Consider the following 27,145-nt stretch of genomic DNA (forward strand, 5'->3'; position numbering starts at 1 on the left):
AGGAAGATCCTGCCAACTTTCTTCAGTGATTTGTCACTTTGAATGAAACATGGGTCCATAATTTTACCCAGAGGCCAAACAACAATCGAAACAATGTACCCTAGCTCTCCCCGCCAAGAAATCAAAGACTGGCCCATCAGCTGGGAAGGTTATGGCCTCGGTTTTCTGGGATGCAGATGGTATTCTGCTGATAGATGATCTCAAAATGGGACAAACAATCAATGGCACATACTATGCTTCCCTTTTAAGGTAGTTATGGGGAAATATTAAACTTAATCGCCGCGGAAAGCTCTCTAAAGGTGTTTTATTCCATCAGGACAATGCTCCTGTTCACAAGTCTATCACTGCCATGGCTGCCATTCACGATTGTGACTTTAAATTGATTGAGCATCCGCCTTATTCACCAGATCTCGCTCCATCAGACTTTCAACTATTTCCAAAACTGAAAACAGCTATTTCAGGCAACCACTTTCAGATTGATGATTACGTCATGCATGCAGTAGGTAACTTTCTGAACAGCTAAGAAAATGAGTTATAAAAAAGTGGCACTGAGGTCCTGAAACACTGCTGGCAAAAGTGTATATATACTGAAGGGGATTATGTTGAAAAATAATACAATATGTCCGGCAAAATTCAAAACCTTAATATGAGGCTCACAACATATCAATCAGCCCTCGTAAATGTATTGGTTTATATATCACGTCTATTGAAATCATCATCCATTTCTATAACATATTACCATTAATGTTGACTGTGTATATGCTTTTTGACAACCCGTTGAATAAATTTCCAGTAAATAAGCTTCCAGTCAGTTTGATTCAACGTAAGTGATACAATAGCATCCTTTCTAGACGGTAATGTAATGTTCTATAAAATTTACTATGCTTGTTTCTAATGTTTACTATTTGATATTTATGAATATTATCAATTAAATTCTATGATTACACAATTTTGATAATATCCCCAGCTACCTAAACTATATGCAACATTTTGTTTTTAATTAGTACAGAATATTTTTGCAGCTCCTACCTAAATACATGTATTGTGACAAAGTGTCACGTTCACTTTGGATTTGCTATGACGCTATTGTTCAATTTCTAATTTTCGTGGAAAACTAACAAAAACAACAACAAATGTCAAATATAGTGTTGTTGTATGCGGGGAATGTCTAGGCAATTAACATAACTTTTACTTTTACTTAAAAAAATCAAAGATGGCCACCTTAAGATTTTTTAAGAACATTTATGTCACTTACAAACTTAATATTGGCGTGTTACTGGTTTTGGTTTATTTGTGGTTAACAGCAAAGACAATAAGGATTGGGCGGCCGGGTACTGTGGCCTCCAAACCAGGCAGGTGAGAGGACGGGGCGGGACGGGACGGGACGGGACCTCGGTAATGTGAAAAAATCCTAAGAGGTATCCATACATTTTATATACACTTATCATAACAGCCTAATGTGATATTAAAGGTCACCTAAGGTCACAGGCCATTTTATTTTACCAATTTCCTTCAACATCGCTTATTATCGCAACGTCTATGACAATGTAAACTGGTACCGAGATCCAATACTTTTATGTGGTTCACTATTCAACGGGGTCCATTAAGTGGGTGAAGGTGACAACTCCACTTCCAGTATTAACAAAATAATGTTTTTCCAAATATCAAAAACAGTTTATTTTCCCCTCTTTGTCGGCGCTGTAGCATCTTGTGTGTTCTGCTTTAATATTTGTTCCGTAATTCCGGTGTTATAAGCGATAATTGGACACTGTTATCTATTTATTTTGCATTTGTTGATTTTTATTTGATATATTTCTATGAGTTGGTGCTATTTTAATTTAAAAGATAAAAAGATAAATTCTAACTTTATGAGGATGGTACTCGCGTAAAGGATAAAGGACATGTTATTAAATGCTGTCTTGTTTTTAACCTTTAAAGGAACGATTTCCAAATTATCAATATGTGTGAATGGGATGTTATTAAACTGTTATCAAACTCATATCTTAACAGTAATCACACAAAATGTTAGTACACAATTTTGTTATCTCGTGGTTATTTTGTGGAAATATAGCCCTGATGCATACCGCTGGACTAACAAATTGTCACATGTTTGGGCTTCGGGTCCTAATTTTATACTAAGACGCGATCTGTCGATCACCAGAGACATGTTGCTTTAAAATGTGACCACGGAGCGGACGTGTATATAATAACTATAATACATATAAATGTGCATCGATCTCTAGAGATGAAATATAATATAGTAGACAACACTAGATCAATATTCAGCCAACGATAACAATAGAGTATTAGTCAGCTAATATTGAATAAGATTATATACAAACATCACAATTTTACAAGGTAGGCCCTAAATTTATATGTATAGATTTTGACGAAATCCAAGTCAATAAATAGATCTACAAAAAGATTTATATATATATATTTAAAATATATATCGCTTTATCTTTAAAGTTTGCCTTTATTCCGTTCTTATTAGATACCATTTCTAATCGGATACACGGCAGCTTGTTCGCCAGGAAAAGGGTGGCACAAGAGGAATTCATAGACCAGTACTGACCAACTTTCGGGAGCAGTGGCTCGCTAATGAGGCCACGTGTATAATACGTTTACGGTAGAAATACATTATACCTGGGAAATCATACTTTGGTGAAATGTCCAGATGTCTGTGGGTAGGCTATATTCCTCTTGTCTGTCGCCTTTTGATAAAACGATTAATACACCAGCACGTGATGGACAGCCAATTTTGCTCCAAGTCATTCTACGCATTAAAGCGATTAAAGAGAGACAACTCTGGTCGTGCAAAACTTTACAGAAAATAATCATGGCATCTTCATGATGGTTACCATATGAATAATATTGATTAAATCTACAATAATGTTTTACCATCCTTCAACGTTCCCCTTTCTATTCAGTGTCCCTAATCGTACAAGTCTCTGCCTATAGTAATCTAATGGAATTCCTAGTTTTTGCCTATGACAATCAGAAATCTGTTGAGAACATATAACCTCTAGTTAATTATATAACATTCTCAGTCAATATCTACATTGCTAAACTAGTATCAACAGATTAAAATACTCTGAAATCAAATGATAAATTAAAGACTGACTTAATTAGGTACTGCTGGGGTGGATATTCGGACTACCGACGTCCGAGCTCTATCACAATCTAGGTTCGTGAAATTTTGATAATGTGGGTAATAAAAAACCGCCTTAAAGTGTTGGGATACGTTGTTTGTTTTTTTGTAAATGTTATACTTTATATTTATAAGTTAACCAGGGACCTTTAATAAGATCTACCACTGTTCATTAATTAGTATGCTAAATTGTTAAAAATTTGAACTATTTCGGTTGAAGAAGGTTCCAATATTTAACTGCTTTTATCACCAATTGCACTACATGTTCGTTCACTCCATCAGAGACAGACAGAGACATATATGTCTCTGACTCCATTGACCAAATAGGAAAAAATTATGTTCGGATTAGTCGATGAATACGATACCCTGTCGTTGGCCCCATTTTATGTTTACGCATGGACGATTATGCCGATGCTTGACAAGCGAGGGCGCTGTCGGTCTAGCTTCCTGTACCACAGCTGTGGCTCCTCCTGGAACCGTATCTCGTCCGCCGGCTTCTGTAAAAGTGGATTATTTGTATCATTTTCTGTGTAAGTATGCCATAAGCCCGAAGTTCAGGTTAAGTGAGGCTAGTAATTACATGGTCTAAAACTTCTCAGTGCCTTTGGGTTGCCTTATCATCCATGTGAAGGAAAGGTTACGGGATAGTGACAGTGAATGTTCAGCGATGCGAGTCGCAGTTCTTATAGCAGTAGGCATATCTCAGAAAGACGCTGCTGGCTGTTATACTAGTTTATCACTCGTGGTTGAGACAGGACGAATTAAGACAACACTTTATGTGGTTTGAAAATGTCAAGTGATAGTAACTGTCTGTTACAAACATATCGGTAAACAATTATCGTCCTACACCAAACTTTCTGTCTGTCTATTGCAGCCCTGAAAATCAGTTTTTGAAACACCGATTTTCACAGAAACCTGAATTGGTTTAGATTCAAAATATGCCAAACTTACACAAGTGGTCGGAGGTTTAACTCTTCAGCAGAACTTATTAGTCAAATGTTGCAATCCTTCATTCCTACTTGTTTCGATCCATCCTAAAACTTTAAGGTGGCAGAGTATTTTCTGCTTCAATATTTTGATAAGTGCCTGCAACAAGTTGAAGGTTATGTTATTTAAGATCTTTGCAAACAAAATAGAAGAAAAGAAAAAATATTACATTTTAGAAAGCATTTGCAGGAAATTGAATAACATGTTACAAAATACAATGATTTTGCAATGTCTCTATATATATGTGTCAGTTTTATTTATGCATGTTAACATGTGTCCCCAGTCTGCTTGTCAGCCATGAAGCTATAAATCTTTTTTTAAGCACACAAATTTATAGGCTATTGGGTATGTAGGTGTAAATTTGAACAAAATCATCCAAGTCGAGTTGTAGAATGTTCTATGTGTTTATTATACATAGAAAATAACTGTACAATACAAATAATAAAACAATAAATCTATATATATCACTGTTATAGGTATATTTATGGACATGTTACAGGGTGGAACTTTTAAACTTTAATTATTTAACTTTTCCTGCTGTTTGGCGTGCATGTACTAAGCCTATAGAATATTAAATTTACACAAATATAATATTCTCTTTTATATCTATGGTAAGCATGATTCCATCGATGATACATATCTATAAATTTTACATAATAACATGCACGTACATACGTTTCTGAACGATGGGTTTGGGGTGTCAGATATTTCATAAGAAACTCTTGGCCAGTGCTGGTCGGTATTCTGCTAGAATGAATATGAATGTTCTAAAATAATAAATTAGATAATTAACACCAAAAACGAAATTGACAACTTCCAGTAAATAGCAAATAACAAAATATGACATCTAGAGTTTAAAAGAACTAACCTTTAACAGACCAACTTAAACACATCCTTCCATGCACCTAGGCAGCTCTACGTCTTATAAAATTATAAAAGACAAAGACACCAAAATTGACAGCCAAAACGAGATGACACTGAACATGACCATATAATTCTCCTTCTTTCACTACACTATCACAATAAAGCTGTCTCCTTCAGTCTATTATAACTTCTGAAACTGAAGATGCCTTCAATTTGAAGGAATACTATTTTCCCCTAGTAGGAAGGATTACTAAAAGAAGATGCAAACATGTCCAATTAACCGTCAGTGATGTGAACTTCAAGCTCTATAAACTATTGCATTATTTTGGGATATTTTGAGTGACCATGTTTATGGATTATTGTTGAAGTAGTTTATAAATTATATGTTTGCATTTTAAGTAAAAACATTATTTATATATTAAGGAATATAGATACATCATAGGCTATACAGACTTAAGATTGACTTGCATTTGAAATATGAAGTTAAATGTCAATTGTTAAAAAACACTAGAATGCTTGTAGGTTTATTTCTTTGAATGAAAATATAGGCTCTGGAAAAGTTATATATTTTATTGCATTTTGGAAAAAGTCTGTATTGTGATATTTATTCATTTTCAAACTATTTGCAAACTGCTAACATTTTGAAAGCAATCTGTTTATTTCAAGTATTTTTAGAAATGATTGCTACAGTTGATACTTATACTACTGAATGATGATAAAGACACACCCTGGAATGTGTGGTATTTACAATGCGGTCTGTTTGTGTTGTACGTCCTAAATACTTAGTTGTATAGTAGAGTATGTAGTCACCCACTACTAGACATTTGGCCTGTCTAATATCAAATTACAAGTAGTATTGGTTTACACAGGGAAGTTATATCAACTGTAATAGAATGTTTGGAATGAATGGTAGCTTTCTTACAGATTTATAACATATATTTACAGACAGTTGTGACAAAATTTTGGTGTTGCATCTCGAAGCAATAGCATTCATGAGTATTTTGCCATTTTTGGTGTGAATATTTTCATTTAATGCAGAGACAATAGCCACTGGTCTTTTGTACACACATACAGGTAAGTCTACACCCTGAAGGTGATATGGTATAGGATTACATAGTACTACTACACCTGTACAGGATACTGAACAAGTGCTAGTTGTCACAGTATTATGACACTGGTCAGTTTGTATGGTGGTCAGTGTGGGGTAGTGTGTATTATACACACAATAGTACACATCTATAGTCACACTCAGTGTTTCCTGCAGTGTCTGTATACTATACACATGTAGACAAGTACACATGTTACACATGTACCAGTTGACAGCTGTTTACACAACTGTACATGTATATCTTTATTGGCATCTATGTACCTGTTACTTTCTTCTTCCAATGTTGAATTGGTCGGATAATCTTTATCAGAAATGAATTAAAGCATGCTTCTATACACAAGACAATATGAAAATGGCAGTCTGCATTGGTTAAGTTTTTGATTTATAGGATATACCTGTAGATATTGAATTTGAGATATTTGATATATTTCCTTTATTAATATACATACTTTATGATTAGTTAAATAACAGCAACAATATATATATATACCCCTGGTATTATAATTTTGTATTGTATAAATCTTTAGATGAATTTCTAATATTATAATTACCTTTACTTTGCTGTCTAATAATAAAAGGGACACCAACAAGATTTGGAACTGTTGTTTACAGGTCTGATGAGCACTGAGCCCTGTATATGAAAGCTGTTGAGAATGGCGGGTGTAGTAGATGATGATGTGAAGCTGCACATGTTAGCAGCTGAGGAAACAGCCGGTGAGTCAAATATGTATACACGGTAGCTAATTATAAATACTAATTAACTGATAATTATGTTAAGTTTTCTTTAAGGTGTCTTTTATAATACAGGATGATATTTCTTTCACTACTAAGAACATGCAGAGTATATTAACCCATTGACAAGGTACCATGATTAACATTCTATATTAACTATATGTCCCTGTGTAAAATCTAGTAAAATCTAAAGGTTTTCAATGATAGCAATATTGAATTTTTTTGGATACAAAACTACTGGTTTAGATGTCACTTGAACTGCATACATGCATGATACTGTAGATATATATTACTCATGTAACAAATTTCATGAATAATGAATTGATATTGACCTATTGGTTTAATCTTATCAGTAGTAGGGTCAAAGGTCAGCCCCATGTAAGATTGTTTGCTCCAGCAGCAATACAAAAAAAAATCATGTCATCGTAAACTGCTTTGTAAATATATACAGATGAAATTGAATTGCTCGAAAGTACCCAATAATGACCATTTAAAAACATTTTGTACAGACTTAACAATGGACTTAGTTGTTGTGAATAATCATTATGATGTGATAATTTTACCTATCATGTTTATATAGTCGTAGTTGAAATTCATTCTACGGTATTCATTTGATAAAAAATGCTTATACAAAAAGATGTTTTATATACTTTAAGGTAATTTGTAGTGAGAAATTAAGAACCTGTGGTTCTTAAACTGTACTTGTTCTGTGTGTATATTTGTTGTTTCTCATGGCAGTTGGTCGACCTGTTGTATATGGTATGTACCTCTTGATGATATGTTGTGTGGAATACATGTTAGAATTTGAGTTTGGCATTACTGTTCTTGATCCAATTTTCTTCGTATTTTGTTAAATAGCATGCTTATTAATGGAATTTTAATATTGTTGTATACATACAGTGTCACTGTCTCCATATTGTTTCTATACCTTATCAATTATATTCTCTATTGAATTAGATTTACCAGACGATGGAGGTGCTCTATATATAGTTGTCAAGTTTAAATACAAAATATTATGATAATGTAAAACTTTATTTTATAAACTTGATCAAAGTCACTGATATGTAAAAATGAAAATATGTAAATGGTACACAAATAAAGCTACAAACATATTTTTGTGTTTGCTGGATTTTTCACATTGCCATTAAAATATTGATACACCTAAGCTACAGTGTGAGAAAACTTTGTAACATTATATGTGGTAGCTGTCACAGTCCTGTTACTGGTGGCCCTATTTACTTAGACACCTTTAGCTCTGGATATATTTCTCTTACCCTGAACAGGGAATTCTCACCCTAAAGGGATATGATACAAGTTACTCGCACAGCTATATATGGGACCTGGGAATTTGTTTCTAAGTGTATTTATGTATTTGGACCTTCCCTAGTGTGTATAGCACATTTTCAAATACTTTTTTTGGGGGGGGGGGGGGGGGGGGGGGGGGATGCTAGATTGAAATTTGGTAAATGACAACCCCGGTGTCAATCTAGCCCCCCCCCCCCCCCCCCCCCCCCCCCCCACCCCCCCCCCCAAATATCTGAAAATGTGCTATACACTCTAGGGAATGTCCAAATGCTGTACCCAGTAGACTGTAATCAATTCTCATCCTTTATGTCATGTCAACAGTACAATTATGTTATGTATCAACAAATTACAATGACGTCACATTGACAATTGAATAAGCATTGTTTTTTCATTGATATGAAGTCATTATTAGATTCATAAGAGAGTATTTAACAGCTAGGGTAAGAGAAATATCCTTTGGGAGCGAGACAGGGGGATCTCAACACTCGTAAGTTAAGGTTGTAAGCTGCCAAAAACTAGCCTTGTGTTAGGCAACTTATGAATCTTATACCTCTGGTCAAGATCCCCCTGTCACATCCCAAAGATAGTAAAAGACTGTATTGTAGATGTTTTCTGGTCACTCAAATATCATATTAATGATTAATCAGATTTATATTGTATGTTTCACATCAGGAAGTTTTTTAGTTTACTAGGTTTGTTTATTTTTTCTAGATCTCATCAATTTCAGTTTTCTTGCATGATGTACATGTTTTGATATTATGATTTATTTATTCCTTTCTTTCACATTGAAGTGTTTAGTCTCCGATTGTATAGTATAATTTTCAACATTCACAGCCATAATATATAGGTGTAATTAATTCTGAAATACAATATTTTAATTTCCTGTTAATAATATACATGTATATGTAGCCAATAGGAAAAATGTAAATAATAACAAATTATCAATAGGAACTGCTTAAACAACCAAGCAAAATCAACTGAATTGACAAATATGACTGCTTAAAACATCACCATCATGCATTTGTATCTGCTGGCAAACTGCAGGCTTATCTGTGCACATGTGTGCTTGCACAGAGGAAAAATGGTAGCCTAGATGAAGTAATTGTATGGCATAGGGGATTTCGATCATCATTTGGTTAAAGTAACAGCACCTAATTGACTTGTCAAAGTCTAATAATAAATGGTATTTAATTTTTGGGACAGTAACAATTTCCTGGTCCTGTTGGAGCCTCTAAAATTAGTTAAGAGAGTGACGAAGTAATTCTGCCAGGTTTACAGACTTTCAATGAGCATTGACTATTCTTTGGCTGTTAGATCGAGCCATGCACTGAAGTGGCAAGTCTCAAAATATCACAGCTTTTGTAAATCAATTGGTTATTGTGAATGATTGTTTATTGTAAATTATTTGATATGCACATAGAGGCTTTTAAGCTGCATCCATTGTGTTTCATATCAGATTATGTTAATTCTTTACATAAAACGGTATAATTGTGAGACTCAATCAAAAGCAATGTTTTCAACATTGTGAGCTGACTCGCCCAAAAAAGTGTAACATCTATGAAAATCCTGAGAATTTGTTATTTATTGCAAATGTTTTCTAAGGCCCTTCTATTAGCCCATTAACTTATTAGCTTTAGAACAGCATCGCATGATTTGTATTGATGGAAATCTCCTACTTTTGAATTAGAAGGATTCAAGTTTAAATGTCGACGAAAGAAAAATATTTCATAGAAACTTACTGTTTATCATAAAAACAATTAGATGGTAGTAAATACTCATCAAGCTTGTCTTTCTGACAGAGAGTTTAATTTGCTTACTAGTTGCATGTGTGCTGTCTTATATATGCTCCAATAATTTCCCCTTGTCTGGCCCCTCAGGTACACTACACATATGTATACATGTAGTGACCCCTGACCAGGTATTTTTGTGTGACCTTTCCTCTTCACTGATTATACCTGTACACATGTTCCTGGGAGGATACCAAGCCGTGAGGTTTTCATCTATATTTTGCATTGATACATACTGTGATTTGGTGTTAAAACTAAGTTTGAACCAGTGTTAGACTTGTGGGGTGGGGTGGGGGTATAATTAGTTACAGGATAACAATGGGGTAGCTGGGCTGTACAGGGAGGAATCTTTCCCATGTAAACAGGACGTATATATATATTCTATCAATAGACCTGTCATACGTACCTGTCTTGTGTTTTGGCTGCTCTAACTAAATGCTGTAGAAGTTCACTGCAGGTGCATTGTGTGGGAATTTTGTGTAAAAGAAAAGAACTATATATTATTCAGATCTCGACAGATTGCATGTACAGAAAAGAAAACAATTGGGTTCATGTAGCTAGCTGATTGGTACAAAAAATAGATATGTAATACTTAATGGTATTTTGCAAGCTAGCTCATGCTGTTTATTATGTTAACTTTATTGAGCTACTTCAAATGTTTTATGCTATACACTATGAAATATTTTACATTTGTGATTGCTATATGGGGAAACATCCTGCTTGATATACATTGTGCTATACTTTGAACTTGAATCCAATATATTTACACTTCTATTATTGCTAATGTATGTATAGTACTAGGTTTGTTAATTTAAGATGTTTGCTCTGGAGACATTAAAGTAAAAAATAAACCATAACTCTATTTATCATCCAGCTGTAACAGCCATGAATTGCTTTAACACTGTCTAGATTAATGAGGTTCCACTCATAGAATTTTAATGAAGAGAAAGCTTTTGCTGTCATATTTTATCCTACCATTTCCTGTCAAATTTTATCCTATCCTTACCCGTCATATTTTATCCTACCATTTCCCGTCATATTTTATCCTACCATTTCCTGTCATATTTTATCCTACCATTTCCTGTCATATTTTATCCTACCATTTCCTGTCATATTTTATCCTACCATTTCCTGTCATACTTTATCCTACCCTTACCTGTCATATTTTATCCTACCATTTCCTGTCATATTTTATCCTACCCTTTCCTGTCATATTTTATCCTATCCTTACCCGTCATATTTTATCGTACCCTTACCTGTCATATTTTATCGTACCCTTACCTGTCATATTTTATCGTACCCTTACCTGTCATATTTTATCGTACCCTTACCTGTCATATTTTATCCTACCATTTCCTGTCATATATTATCCAACCATTATTTTACCTGTCATATTGTATCCTACCCTTACCTGTCATATTTTATCGTAGCCTTTCCTGTCATATTTTATCGTACCCTTACCTGTCATATTTTATCCTACCATTTCCTGTCATATTTTATCGTACCCTTACCTGTCATATTTTATCCTACCATTTCCTGTCATATTTTATCGTACCCTTACCTGTCATATTTTATCGTACCCTTACCTGTCATATTTTATCGTACCCTTACCTGTCATATTTTATCGTACCCTTACCTGTCATATTTTATCCTACCATTTCCTGTCATATATTATCCAACCATTATTTTACCTGTCATATTGTATCCTACCCTCTCCTGTCAAAAATTTCCCTACCGTTTGTGGTCATATAAAAACTATGGGATATTGGTCACCATTAGGTCTATATTTAGAATGCAGAACTTGGTATTTACTAGATCCATGTGGCAATTAACTGATTTGCATTCATATCATCATGAATGAATAAAAAAAACCCTTCCCAGTCTGTTTGTTACAAAGGGCTAGAAAACCTGAATGTATCGAGATGAACCTGTCACAGGTATACCTAATTGGTTATGCAGACTGTTTACATGTCCTGTTACGTTTCAGTTAAGATGTGTAGGTGGATCTGATCAAAAGGGTAAACATTGCCTGCATGGCTCCAGGTGTGGCTACAACACACTGTTTTACATGTCTATATATAAAGTTGACTACATATAAAGTTGTTATTGGCTTCAGGAAGGGATTAAATAACTCTTACCTACTTAGTACCACCTTCAATCATCCAATATATCATATAAGTCTACAGCACTTCAAATGCTCATACAAGTTTGTAAATGCTCCTACCCTGTATTAAGTGTAGTGGGCAATCACCATGTTTCAAGGAAAATATAGACTTAATCCACTGGCATTGCCTTTCTTCAAATATGAATGCATAAATAAAAGTTAATTTGTTTGAAATCATTTTGAAATTCCATCCTCCCTGATCTGTTGCTTCAACTGTTACATCCTCAAGCTTTGCCAAGTAATAGGGCTGATCATGTTAATCATTTTTAATCTCTCATGTGTTCAGGGTGTCTGCGACAGTTTACTCTGTATAATCTTCCTTTAATTTCACCAAAGACTAATTTCCAGAGATAGATGATCCAGAATCCAGAGAAACAAAAGGCACTTTAGCTTATCTTTTTCCTCTATCCTATTCAGGGGCCGTGGTGACCGAGTGATTAAGGTGTTCCGACACTTTAACACTAGCCCTCCACCTCTGGGTTGCCAGTTCGAAACCTACATGGGGCAGTTGCTAGGTACTGACTGTAGGCCGGTGATTTTTCTCCCCTGTCGGGTACTCCGACTTTCCTCCACCTCCAAAGCCTGGCATGTCCTTAAATGACCCTGGCTGTTTATAGGACGTTAAACAAAAACAAACCAAAAACCAAAATCCTCTATCCTCTATCCTAAATATAATTGGCCTAGAAACTTTTTCTCTTAATATGGTTTTATAAAGTGTGCCATTTTTTGTTTTTATAAACGCACCTTGTGCTTCTTGTGTTGAATATGGAACTTTATTTGTACATGTATATAAAATTATACATGTTTATAAACTTACATGCATGTAACATATCTATGGATTTACAATTGTACTGCTTTAGTGTGACCTTTACTCATCATATAATGTTTACCTGGACATGTACTTGTACATGAGTTATAGGTTTGGTATTTTCTGTATTTTATGGTACTGTGTTTATTTATGTAAGTTCAATGGTTATGTACATAGTTTACAGGCTAACTATAGGTATCATCATACTGTATGGACATTGTTATAGTAGTTTGGGGTATGTGCTAGCTGGTGAAGCATTTCCTTTTACAAACTGCATTGTTATAATTAATTGCAGTGACTGGTTAAAATGAGTGTTAACAGTGGTTTAGGTCAGGATTGTTCTCATACAGACCAGGCTATGGGTAAGTTGTACATCATTTCTGTGGGAGATGGGAAAGTGGGTAGGGAGTGGGGGTTGGATAATGCTTGTGTGGCATGATAGTTAAGATGATGTTCATGTATGTTTTTCCAATATTGTGTGATTAGTTTTGTGGTTAAATTTGAGCCTAAAGGGCTGATGCATGAGTAGACTGGACAGGTATCTGGCTGTGATTTTCTATGGAATGTTCTGCAGACTGTTGGTAGATAAGTTTGCCTTGAGATGTTCCTATGAGGCTAGAAGGATGTGGTCATTGATGTTATTTGGGCAGATGTCTTTTCCTGGTTAAGAATCAAAGCTAAACCTCCTACAAGAGCGTCAGTTTGTTTCTTTTTAGACTGTCATATGACTTAAATCAACAAATTACATCTGAAATATATTGGTTAATGTATAATAAATTCTATTTAGTTACTTAATGAATGGTTAATGATGAAATAAACCAGAGGCAGGGTTTTTGACCAGTTTGTGTCTAGTAAGACAATGGATTGTACATACACCAGTATATCCTTTAAATTCTCCAAAATACAATGAATAAAAAGAGAAATTTGAAGCCACTTTATTTTGGCTGCAAATAATTGTGATCAAATTCTCTTAGTATGGTTTGATGATTTTACAAACAAATTCATGTTAATAAAAAATTGTAGGTAGTTATACTACAATTTTTTGTTAACATGAATTTGTTAGTAAATCCATTAAAACTATATGTATATGTTGTAAAGGATTTATTATTCTTAGCTATGAGTTTTATGTTGAAAGGAAATTGACTCCCATTTCATTTACATTGTTCATTTTAAAAGAATGTAATTGAAGACTGCTTTAGACCTTGTTTAGTAATCATGTGACCATCTGATATCCATTCTGTGTTATGTTCAAACAGGACAGAGAATTTACTTGCCCACACCTTATACATCTAGCTATTTATAGGCCTGTATGTAGCATTACACTTTTTGTAACCTAATCCAAACTTTAAATTGTTTAAATACAATTGTGCAAAAGATAGATATGCTCTCTTCTCTAGCACCAAATCTAGGTTAAAAAGAATCTTGTAAAATACAATGAAACATAATAAGATATAGATTAATTTAGTGTAACACATTTTATTAGTGACTTGCATGTGAATTTACCTGGTAAACAAGTCTTACAGTGGAACTTCATTAATCGAGACAGTTTCTCATTAGAGTGAAAAGAATCTTGAAGATAATTAATATCTACAGTATATCTTCAAGTTTCTACAAAACTGCAAATCACTTAAATGATACAAATAAGAAATACAGAAAATATTGGAATGAAGAAATATACACTCACTTTTCAAATGTCTGTTTGACACTTGATATTTCTTTAATGGCTGATCTATATAGCTACCTGCCTGGTGTGTATTGTGATGACATCATTCGTAACCTAACCCATCACTTTCAGCCTAACTTAAACTACAAACATGGACAGACAGAACTCCAGGGAACCTCTTTGGGATATGCCTTCCCGCAATAGGACTTCTTATGCTCAGATGACAAGATTTGCTGATTTTGAATCCTTTAATCCTATGGCAGTCATAGGTGGGTCATATATAGCTAGGGTGCACACATATAGCACATACAAATGTATGTATTGGTCAGTACGATTCCATGTGAATGTAGATTTGGATATCTTAATGTAGATGTAATTTATAAGTTTGACAGGGTATTTGATATAAAACAGAGATTCCTTTAGTTAATTGAGGGACATAATGTAGAACTTTTAAAACAATTTTTTCTCCAAGATATTGAACATAAAGGTAAAGTTTCTATTACAGTCGGCTTGGTAACCTTTAACCCCAATGAATAAAAAAAATTATCATAAGATTTCCCAAGAGAATGAAATATTATACAAATGTAAAGTGATCATTCTTATTTGAATATTGAGTTACCACATAATTAAAATGTACAGCTGTTTAAGGATCTATTAACTCATACAACCTATTAATTTCATATTTGTTAATTAAGTTTTACAAACTTTGTTTTTACTGTTTTGTCTTTAAGGGTTTAATGTCCTCACAGCAGTCAGTCATATGTGGACGAGTATAATAACATGTTTTTATATTTAGTAAAAATATGAATGATTGCCTTGATTTTCTATTTTCATCCCATGCATGCAGTTGATTAAAAAAAATCCTTGTATGCAAAATTAGATAACTTATACTATATGCAGATTTTGTAATCAACTGATTCTATGGTTTATACATGCATGTATAACACAGATTTTGTTCATCTGTACATTTACTTGAAAGAATGGTTAAATGTATAATATTTTGTTGCATTTTAAATGCATTTTTAGATTTTTTTTTTTCAAAGAAATGGTGTTTACCATATTGTTTTAGACCTTATTACATTAGCTGATCAGTAGAGCTATTCTTTTACAATGCATTCCAGTCTGATACACTGCATACATGGTAAATTGCGATTTTTAAAAGTGTTTCTTTCTTAAAAGATTGGGAAAATAGATATGACATAATTTTTTCTTCATTTTGGGAAAATAATGTTTTTTTTTAATATAGGGAAAATTTTACTTTAGATATCTTTCTTGATCATTAAAGCCAATGCATATAATATTCACGAGCATGTACATGTGTACTTTTATGTTAAATGTATTTGAATGTACATCAGTGATGACTTTGAAAATTGGAGAGATTAGTATGAACAAGCAGATAGTACCTGGTAATTGAATTTGTGTGATGTAAATCCTGTCGATCACCAGTGAGAATAGTAATGTTTAAATAACTTATTTGGTTGTAAAATCCTTGTGTACATTACAGGTTCTATCCATTTTATATACAGGTGTATAGTGAAGAGCATATTGGTACAGTACAGATCTATGTCCCTGGAATGTCATGTTAAGATTGGTCTATCATAGCTTATTACACTGTGACCTTGATTTAAAATGTTCTAGCTCTTAGTCAACAAGTCATTCATAATAATGTTGATATAATTTCTCTGACCTTGGTAAGATACATGTAGCTTCAGGAATGTACAAGCTGTTCTATTTATATGGTAATGTCCTCCCTTTTACACCAGAAAGTTAATCTTATAAATATTTATATAATTTATTATCAGCCTTACAAGCTGTGGACATTGTTGAGTATTGGTACAAATCATGCAGCACAGTGCAATACATTTGAGTGGCAATATTGTTGCCAATTGAACACATGTTGATCCTTAAGTTCAACAGTTTGAAATCAATTCAAATCGTGATGTGTATAAGATAGTACATTTGTGTTGTGCTTGAATTGTTAAGTGCTGTAATGCTTGTGTAAAATTACCTATTCATGGTGGAGTTACATTTGCTTCTAAATAATAATTCTAAAATATATTTCAAATTGAATGTTTTCAATTGTAATGGCTTATATTACATAGTAATTAAGATAACCGTATGACAAATGGGGTCCCCAACAAATATACTGGTTATAGATTTCATTAGGTTGACACTTGAGTTATAAGTAGAGATATTGAGAGGTCAACTGGAGCACAATCTTCCGGATGTGTTATTTGTGTGGGCCTAGCCAGGATAGGCAAATATTGACAGGATTATCAACCAAGTTCCTTTGGCTGTGTACTTGAAATAAAGTGCATGAGATAGCAGTATTGATCGACCCCTGACCTTTTGTATCAGTGTTAAGGAGGTGCTGCTCATATATGTGTATAGTGATTTTGTTGTAATGAAATAATATTTTAGGACAGATTTAAAATAGAATATTATGATTTATCAGGTAAAACTTTCAGAAGGATCACTGATATTTTAATAACTTAGTTGTCTCTGAATTGCTGAGATATTATTCTGAATATGTTTAGCAATAGCAAAAAAAATCTCAATAACTGATTTCATACAGATGTGTGTTTGGATAATTTCTAAACAAAGAGACAACTGTCTTATGTCAAAGTTAATATAAGTTACATTTCGTGATACATAAAGTCAGTCAAAGGGAGATCAATCTTGACAAAGGACTCCCGAGGGAAACTGTTGATATTGGTCCCTAAGTTAACATGGTTCTGTATATGTATAGAGCTAAAACTGTCTTATACAGGTGTTTCACATAAAAAAAATATGTTCTTTCTGAACATCATTATTGAATGAAAGTATATTTAAATTGATACTAGTGACCATTTTGACAGCATGAATTATGTGCCTGAAATAGATATTTGTACAAAAAAGCTTAGATAGGACTTACTTCATATACGACTCTCATTTAACACTAAGGCTCCCTGATGACCTATAATGACAAACAGCCAGGTGATCAACTGTCAAGCTAGATAGCTATAGATGATACAGAAATATAACAGATTAATCACTGGGATAAAGTCCAGGGTTGTGGAGAACAGAGAAAATGTTTGGATTGCCGTCTGTAGAGTACCACATGTTTGGTCAGTATTGGTGGTAGGGACGGAGTGTTGTCTATAGAGTACCACATGTTTGGTCAGTATTGGTGGTGGGGACAGAGTGTTGTCTGTAGAGTACCACATGTTTGGTCAGTATTGGTGGTAGGGACAGAGTGTTGTCTGTAGAGTACCACATGTTTGGTCAGTATTGGTGGTAGGGACAGAGTGTTGTCTATAGAGTACCACATGTTTGGTCAGTGTTGGTGGTAGGGACGGAGTGTTGTCTATATAGTACCACATGTTTGGTCAGTATTGGTGGTAGGGACGGAGTGTTGTCTGTAGAGTACCACATGTTTGGTCAGTATTGGTGGTAGGGACAGAGTGTTGTCTGTAGAGTACCACATGTTTGGTCAGTGTTGGTGGTAGGGACGGAGTGTTGTCTATATAGTACCACATGTTTGGTCAGTATTGGTGGTAGGGATGGAGTGTTGTCTGTTGCAGTCTAGTACCACATGTTTGGTCAGTATTGGTGGTAGGGATGGAGTGTTGTCTATAGAGTACCACATGTTTGGTCAGTATTGGTGGTAGGGACGGAGTGTTGTCTGTAGAGTACCACATGTTTGGTCAGTATTGGTGGTAGGGACGGAGTGTTGTCTATAGAGAACCACATGTTTGGTCAGTATTGGTGGTAGGGACGGAGTGTTGTCCATAGAGTACCACATGTTTGGTCAGTATTGGTGGTAGGGACAGAGTGTTGTCTATGGAGTACCACATGGTTGGTCAGTATTGGTGGTAGGGACGGAGTGTTGTCTGTAGATCTAGAGTACCACATGTTTGGTCAGTATTGGTGGTAGGGACAGTGTTGTCTGTAGATCTAGAGTACCACATGGTTGGTCAGTATTGGTGGTAGGGACAGTGTTGTCTATAGAGTACCACATGTTTGGTCAGTATTGGTGGTAGGGATGGAGTGTTGTCTATAGAGTACCACATGTTTGGTCAGTATTGGTGGTAGGGACGGAGTGTTGTCTGTAGAGTACCACATGTTTGGTCAGTATTGGTGGTAGGGACGGAGTGTTGTCTATAGAGTACCACATGTTTGGTCAGTATTGGTGGTAGGGACGGAGTGTTGTCTATGGAGTACCACATGGTTGGTCAGTATTGGTGGTAGGGACGGAGTGTTGTCTATAGAGTACAGCTTGTTTGGTCAGTATTGGTGGTAGGGACGGAGTGTTGTCTATAGAGTACCACATGTTTGGTCAGTATTGGTGGTAGGGACAGAGTGTCATCTGTAGAGTACCACATGTTTGGTCAGTATTGGTGGTAGGGACGGAGTGTTGTCTATATAGTACCATATGTTTGGTCAGTATTGGTGGTAGGGACGGAGTGTTGTCTGTAGCAGTCTAGTACCACATGTTTGGTCAGTATTGGTGGTAGGGACGGAGTGTTGTCTGTAGCAGTCTAGTACCACATGTTTGGTCAGTATTGGTGGTGGGGACGGAGTGTTGTCTATAGAGTACCGCTTGTTTGGTCAGTATTGGTGGTAGGGACAGAGTGTTGTCTATGGAGTACCACATGTTTGGTCAGTATTGGTGGTAGGGACAGAGTGTTGTCTGTAGAGTACCACATGTTTGGTCAGTATTGGTGGTAGGGACGGAGTGTTGTCTATAGAGTACCACATGTTTGGTCAGTATTGGTGGTAGGGACAGAGTGTTGTCTATGGAGTACCACATGGTTGGTCAGTATTGGTGGTAGGGACGGAGTGTTGTCTGTAGATCTAGAGTACCACATGTTTGGTCAGTATTGGTGGTAGGGACAGTGTTGTCTGTAGATCTAGAGTACCACATGGTTGGTCAGTATTGGTGGTAGGGACAGTGTTGTCTATAGAGTACCACATGTTTGGTCAGTATTGGTGGTAGGGATGGAGTGTTGTCTATAGAGTACCACATGTTTGGTCAGTATTGGTGGTAGGGACGGAGTGTTGTCTGTAGAGTACCACATGTTTGGTCGGTATTGGTGGTAGGGACGGAGTGTTGTCTATAGAGTACCACATGTTTGGTCAGTATTGGTGGTAGGGACGGAGTGTTGTCTATGGAGTACCACATGGTTGGTCAGTATTGGTGGTAGGGACGGAGTGTTGTCTATAGAGTACAGCTTGTTTGGTCAGTATTGGTGGTAGGGACGGAGTGTTGTCTATAGAGTACCACATGTTTGGTCAGTATTGGTGGTAGGGACAGAGTGTCGTCTCTAGAGTTCCACATGTTTGGTCAGTATTGGTGGTAGGGATGGAGTGTTGTCTATAGAGTACCACATGTTTGGTCAGTATTGGTGGTAGGGATGGAGTGTTGTCTGTAGAGTACCACATGTTTGGTCAGTATTGGTGGTAGGGACGGAGTGTTGTCTATAGATCTAGAGTACCACATGTTTGGTCAGTATTGGTGGTAGGGATGGAGTGTTGTCTATAGAGTACCACATGTTTGGTCAGTATTGGTGGTAGGGACGGAGTGTTGTCTGTAGAGTACCACATGTTTGGTCAGTGTTGGTATATCATAAGAATAGAGACTATTTATTCCTAAGTGTTAAATTTATTTCAATAGGTGTGGTGTTTTTGTATAATTTGCAGATGACCTTGATGATGTTACTGTAGCTATAAGAAATGGGTCAGATGATAGAGAGAAATTATCAGAGGTCAGTCCCAATGGTACCGGGATAGACAGAGAGGAGGAGGATGACAACGAGGAGGATGCAGACACACAAGATAAAAGTATAAAGGTAAGGATTTAATTTTATATCAAAACAGAGGAAACAAGTATTAGTTATTTACAATATACTGTAATAGTTCAGTTTATATTTTGCTTTCAATATTTATTATACAATGTATATACAGTGTATGTATATTGATCCAAATGTATGATCGCTGTGTATTGATAGACATTGTTGTGAACTTAAAGCATGTCGAGCTTAGATATTAGGTAGTTTTATCCTGTGAATTACATAGAGATTTCCTATTTTAATTATCAGTGTTGTAGATAGTTTTTATTGCATAATTTGTTTTATTTCCAGGGATTTCTAGAATTATCAGTGTTGTGCGTCCTTCACATTTGTCTTTTTTAGAAATGTTTATTGTGTTGCATGTTACTTTACATAAAAAAAAGTCCCTCATATTTTACTGTAAAATTTACCTGTCAGTAATTCAAGTACATTGTAATAATACATAATTAAGTTAATTTTACTATGGTATTAGTTTAATTGATAGCTTATATATATTACTCTTTCCATTACTTAAACAGATACGTATATCTCTTTGAAATGTATATGTCAAATATTATTGACTTTTGATAATGATTAAAAAACTTTTATTAGAACATCATATTGATAAGAGGCAAAGTGTAGTGCTAACTTGAGACTTGGGTTATTAAATATGGTATTGTGGAGTTTGTTTTGTGATCAACAGAAAGTTCTACAAGACCTAGATGTACAGGTAATGCCAGTGCTGAGTACCATGTAGTGTGTCTATACTGCATCATCTCCTGTACTGCATGTCTCAACTGTAATAGGATACACACTATTTGGTTTTCATCAGTAATGTTTGGACACTAAGCATGTACTTTAGGTACAAAAATATTAAAGTCATACAAAAACCGAACTGGATGGTCTCTACGATCAATTCTTCTTTTGACTATGAAACAAATACTGTGTATCTAGATATCCATGGTAACAGATATCGTATCAGGATATCCATGGCAATTTGAAATATTGAATTCTTATTTTATGATTTATTCTGCAAGATGCTCTCTTTCTTTACGCATGCTAGTCTTGTATGATTCTTCATGTGTTGATTTAGGCCTCCAGTATTTCAGTAAGTGTGAATGTTTTCTACATCCCTGACAAGATGCTGCTAGTGTTAAGGGGCTGGTATTATGCAGGTGCACTAAATAAAGGATCAATTCTGACTTCCTCAGTTACATTTAGTACATCATATAGTCTCAAGATTAAACATGTGCTGTGAACATATTGATTTTGGTGCACTAAAAATTTTACTGTGTAACTGAATTGAAATGGATTAGTGTAATGATGGAATGGTGCCCCACAGTAATAAATAACTGTAGAAAAAAATATACCGAAACTAAAATAAACTGTAAGCATTTAGTTGAATGTTTTCAGCATGGAAAACACAAAATAAAGATTCCTGCTAAAAAATGTAGTTGAAATTAAAATCGAATGAAAAATTGAGAACTTTTGGATTAGAGGAGGGATATTTGAACTCACTCTAATGCTTACATGTATCTATCAGGAATAAGAGAATGAAGAATTGTAATTTAAATACAAAAGATACAGTCATAGTCTTCATTCATCAGAATAGCCAATTATCAGTCTGCCTATACCTCGATCCCTGTATCATAAACAGTAATCCTCATATATTTTGTCTGCATCCCCCCCTCCCCCACCCTCCCTATTATCTTCAGACCTAACATTACTAAATGGTGGATAATTATTAAGATATGGAAATAGAGGGAACTGTTTTAGCTGGTTATGGATATTGGTGTCAGCTGTATCTAATGTGTAAGGGCTTACTAAGTTCTACTGAAAAATGATACTAAGGTATGTTTGGTGTCTAAATAAACCATACAAATTAGACATATTCATATTTATTATGATTTTATGTAAATTAGATGTTCTATGTGTTGGCCATGTTAGACATGATTTAGAATCGATTGATTAAGCTATTGTACTTGTCGTTTGAAGAGATCTGTTGACGTGAAGGTAAGACAAAGTACATAGAGTGTTCCTGATAGATGTCTATAGACGGCTTCATACGTTTGATTTTTCCTAACATATCCCACAGATTTTATCTTGATGCACTTTAAGGCAATCTATGAACACCAAACACCTAAAACCAGCTGCTTTTACCTTCTATTGTATTGATGAAAGTATATAATTTCTAACTTTGAACATCAAATAATTTTACAGTCATCTTTATATGTTCATATTGTAATGAGTCATTTTTAGAACAAAACGTATAGGTTTTCATGCTGTTTTCCTGTTTATTCAAATCATCATATTTTACACGCAAAGTTAATGTAAAAGTCCAGTTTAATTATGTCATATATAGACATTCTTAGACTAATATCCCAGTATCATTGGGTAAGTACAGCAGCACATTTGAAAAGTAAGTCTCCGTCTGAGAACGTTCATCTCGGTGGATTGGTAAGACTTTAACATTAATCCAGTATCTACTCGTCACAGCGTTCAATGTAGCATTGTTTTGGACATCAGATCCCTGTGCAGTGTAATTCCCCATATCCAGGTTTACAACATTAACAGTTTTATGTTTTAACTTCAGAAGCATTCAGTGTGAATTATTGCCATTTCATTCAAGTTGGTAATGATAATTACATATATGTACTTGTCCTAGATTCTAGAAAATTTTGATTGAAGAATTATTCTGATTAAGTTGTTGAGTTTTCAGATTACTATCAATATATAAATTATACATTAACACAATATTGAAAATTATAACGAAAGTTAAACAAATTACTTGAAAAATCATTCATAGTTATTATGGAGTGATAGGGAGAAATTTTCAACATTTAGAGAATTTCTGGAAGAAGAAATGATAACAGGGTTTATTGGAAACTTGACAACTGAAAAATTCTGAAAATACTCCTCATACCTGTATGTTTACCTCACCAGTCTCTTATCCAGTGATAATGTAGGACTTTTTAAAAAGATTTATAAACATCTCCACGACTCATGACAGCTAGATGACCTAATAGTGGTCTTGATCCTTCTCTCCAAGCGTTGCTTTCACACCTTCACCCTGCTTTTTTGCTAAACTTCTAATTGTAGAGCAGTGGATAAGGGACTCGATCTTTTTCATATAACATTTTTTGCACGATCAGATTTATTGTTCTTCTTGCGAAGATTTTCTGAACCAGTATATTATTGATAATGGAAAATATGCACATGTGATGACCAGGTCCATTTAAAAATTGTTTGGATCAGAGATGTATCTAACATCTTGTCTGATAATCCCACTTCATTTCCAATCATCTAATAGAATCAACTCAATGTTCAGATTGATTTAATATTAGGGAATGTATATAATTTCAATTTTGTGATGAGGTTAAAGTTACTCATTTCACCTTGAGATAACAAAATTATATGTTAATTCTTCACTATAAAAGACATTGTTTTCTAAAGTTGATAATGTTTACTGTATGTTAAGACCACCTTCACTTCCAATTTTGTTCATTTTAGGGTCGAAAGTTGTTTTTCAAAGATGGCCGTCGCCGTATCGACTACATTCTGGCGTACGAGGTGGAGGAAGATGGCAAACCTGACGAACTGGAGGAGGCACGTCTGGCTCGGGAAGTGTTCGAGAGAAACCTTGTCTCGGAGGGCCTGGAACTTGAGTATGATCAGGTGATGAAGGAAATGGTTTAGTGTCCAATATTCAAATTTGTTTTCAGAAACCTTTCATTTGAAGGTTGCGAATATCTTGTGTTAGCCTTTATAGATCTGGTTTTAATGTTAATTTTTTTCATGCAATATACAACAGCGTTGATAATTGATGCTGAAGATGTATTACATAATTATATTTTAGGATAAACTTTCTCCCAACTAAGTGTTGAAATTAATTATCTCATTCCAAATCTTTTCTAACAGCTTTGAATGTGTCGCCATTGATGAAGCTACATGTAGTAACAGTACTTGAACTGGTCATTGATCAGGAAGCATATAGTGCTCTACATTTGTATTACAGAGGGAAGGTGAGGCTAAGTATGTAAAGGTACACATACCCTGGGAAGTGCTGACCAGATATGCTGAGATCCTCAAGGTCAAAGTACCGGTCAAGAAGGTTAATATATAGTTATTAAGTCGAACTTCATTAAACCACAGTTGCAGGTTTTATCTTCTCTTGTTGTGACAGCAGTTGAGATCTACAGTGTAAGCTACAAACAGTAAAGACAGTTGTTTTCTTCTGTTCATGATACATGCTCTTTGAAGTATTTAATTCACATTTCCTAAAAAGAGTGAATTCTACGAGTTATATAAGTATTTAATTCACATTTCCTAAAAAGAGTGAATTCTAAGAGTTATATAAGTATTTAATTCATATTTCGTAAAAAGAGTGATTACTACATCTTATATAAGAATCCTAACAAGGTGTTAATATGAAGGGACAGGTGTATTGGAATGGGGACTAGGTCACTCACACCCACTGAATACTTGTCCTTGGGAAGAGGGTCCCCTCCTACTAAAACGTGCATGATACCTCTATAGTTATACTAGTCTGGGAGAGGAAATTACATACTACTACAAACTATAATCTGGAAGAGGATACTGCATGTACATACTGAACTAACCATATAGTGATACAGGTGAAGATGACAAGGAGACATGTATTATTAATGAAGGAGAGGGGGGGGGGGGGGGGGGGGGGGGTGTATTGAAACTTGTGTATCAGCATCTTATATAAAATTTTCTTATGATTTAGAGATAGATGATTGAAAGTGCTTACTTCACAGATTCAAAATTTCATTCTATACAAATATGAAACAAAAATCTGTTTTAAAAATGGTTCAAGAATCAACAGAAAGTTGGTGTTTGAGGTCAGAATCCATACACTGGGTCAAAAACTCTTGATTATGTAAAACCATATTACATTACATTTCATCCACTTTATCTTGGCATAATGTTGTAGTGGGATAATAAGGTAACACACTAAGGAGATAAATGAGACAATTAGTTTATTGGGCAGTAAATGTGTATAGGGAAAGATAGATAGAGTGAGGCTTCTTAGGAAGTGGATAGCATTTGTTATAACCATGAAGATATAACACTGGGCTGATATAACCAAGGGCCCTGCTGTATATGGTGCTTTTATGTAATGAGCTTATTGTAATATATGACATATACTGTATGTACAGGTGTAGTATTTCTGAGCTACTGTGAGTAAAAAGATGCCAGGGTTGACGCCATGGAAAATGACATGGAGGATCATGGTCTATGCCATCTACTTTCGCTGATGAATGATTTAAAATTTCATCCTGTAGTTACATTGCAATAAAAAGCATTTAGTGACCTCATATTGAGGTATAGTCAGTGCCAATCATTCATATTAAGGCATATTTGATGCCGAGATATTAATGATGGTGATTGATGCCATATTTAGGCATAGTCATTGAGTCCCACTTTATTTAGATATTATATAATTAATAGCTTAGCTGACCTGACTATTTCTATAAACTAAACTTACCAGTCGACAAATTACACAACAACAATATTATTCTAGAAATTCTTATGGAAAGAAAAGAAATATTTTGCTTTTTGATGCATAGAAAAACAGGAAAATTTTATTTTGTTCAAAATGAAAAATCAAAACAATCTGTAATTTATATTTGCTGTTTAATTACATTTGAAGAGTTTCAAATTCAAAAGAGATAATGTGGAAGTAAGAGTACATATGAAGGTATGCCTATATTAGTATGTAGATGTAGTTATGTGTGATGTAGGAAGTGAACACAGACTGGAGAAATGCTACTGGGAACCAGTATATTACATAGATACAAATCCTATACACTTCATTTAGCATTACTTACTGTCAATTATAGGTCCCATTCCATATCTACATGTGACATCTAGTTTGATTAGTCAGTAGATCTCTGAACCAATGCATCAATCCTTGGGACAGTCTGTCTCTGGGAAGTGAGATCAAGGTCTCTTACTATCATGGCAGTGTCCTTGGTCGAGACACTTCCTCAATAGCTCCGGAAAGCATGCAATATTACTCCAGTATGTTATTCAGTAAGTGAGGTCGGCACATGCATTTAGTACTAATGTGAAGTTAATTTCAAGTCTTCATTGAATCAAAACAAGAGAACGATTCATTAGATGAGTAGTAATAAGTTCAGTATAAAATCAGTCTGTGGTAGCTGTGGGTTGTTAGAGGAGATACTGGTTCCCAGTAACACAAATGGTCAGTGCTATATATGGAAACAGAGAGAGAGCACTATAAAAGAACATGTGACATGGCAAATCCTTTATATTTACACTATTTTTGGTAAATAACTTTTTTTGGTAAATCAATGTTCCAATCGAATAAATATTTGATTTACTGGTACATGTATTTCATATCATACGGAAATTTAAAATGATGCACTGTCTTCAAAGGAATATATTGGTTTTAGTTCCAAGTGTATAATTTGCCATAGATATGTTCTTGTACTAACATGTAAAAGCACATAATGACAACGTAATATTTCAGGCAAGTTTATTATTTGATATATATGTATACTGAGCAAATATTGTGTCCCTATATCATTGTATGGACACTTAATATCTCACAAAAATTATATGTCCATTTTGGATTCACTGAACATCTGGTTGATCACACTTTGATTTCTGTATTCTATAAGACATTAATAGTAGTACCTATTTAATTTTAAAAAAAACAAAACAAACAAAACAAAAAAAGAAGAAGAAGAAAATTAGCAATTTTCATTGCAAATCT

The 27,145-nt window shown here is 34.6% G+C and overlaps 1 protein-coding gene across 10 annotated transcripts in view; it reads left to right on the forward strand.

Annotated features, from left to right (window-relative positions):
• The first annotated feature begins 3,570 nt into the window (after nt 1-3,570).
• Nucleotides 3,571-27,145, forward strand: part of LOC117327809 (anoctamin-1-like) — a 57,081-nt gene continuing 33,506 nt past the window's right edge. For 5 of the 10 annotated variants that reach the window (XM_033885005.1, XM_033885001.1, XM_033884998.1 and 2 more), the window contains exons 1-5: nt 14,702-14,838; nt 20,252-20,400; nt 21,083-21,109; nt 23,890-24,054; nt 24,395-24,490. In XM_033885005.1, the coding sequence (XP_033740896.1) occupies nt 14,721-14,838; nt 20,252-20,400; nt 21,083-21,109; nt 23,890-24,054; nt 24,395-24,490 (555 nt within the window). In that variant the 5' untranslated portion in view covers nt 14,702-14,720. Of the gene's footprint in view, nt 3,682-6,722; nt 6,825-7,580; nt 7,602-14,701; nt 14,839-20,251; nt 20,401-21,082; nt 21,110-21,472; nt 21,488-22,374; nt 22,393-23,889; nt 24,055-24,394; nt 24,491-27,145 lie in introns of those variants that run through there. The other 5 variants (XM_033885004.1, XM_033885007.1, XM_033885000.1 and 2 more) reach the window with 5 other exon arrangements.

The sequence above is a fragment of the Pecten maximus genome, chromosome 5, assembly GCF_902652985.1.
Source record: "Pecten maximus chromosome 5, xPecMax1.1, whole genome shotgun sequence".
Classification (NCBI taxonomy): domain Eukaryota; kingdom Metazoa; phylum Mollusca; class Bivalvia; order Pectinida; family Pectinidae; genus Pecten; species Pecten maximus.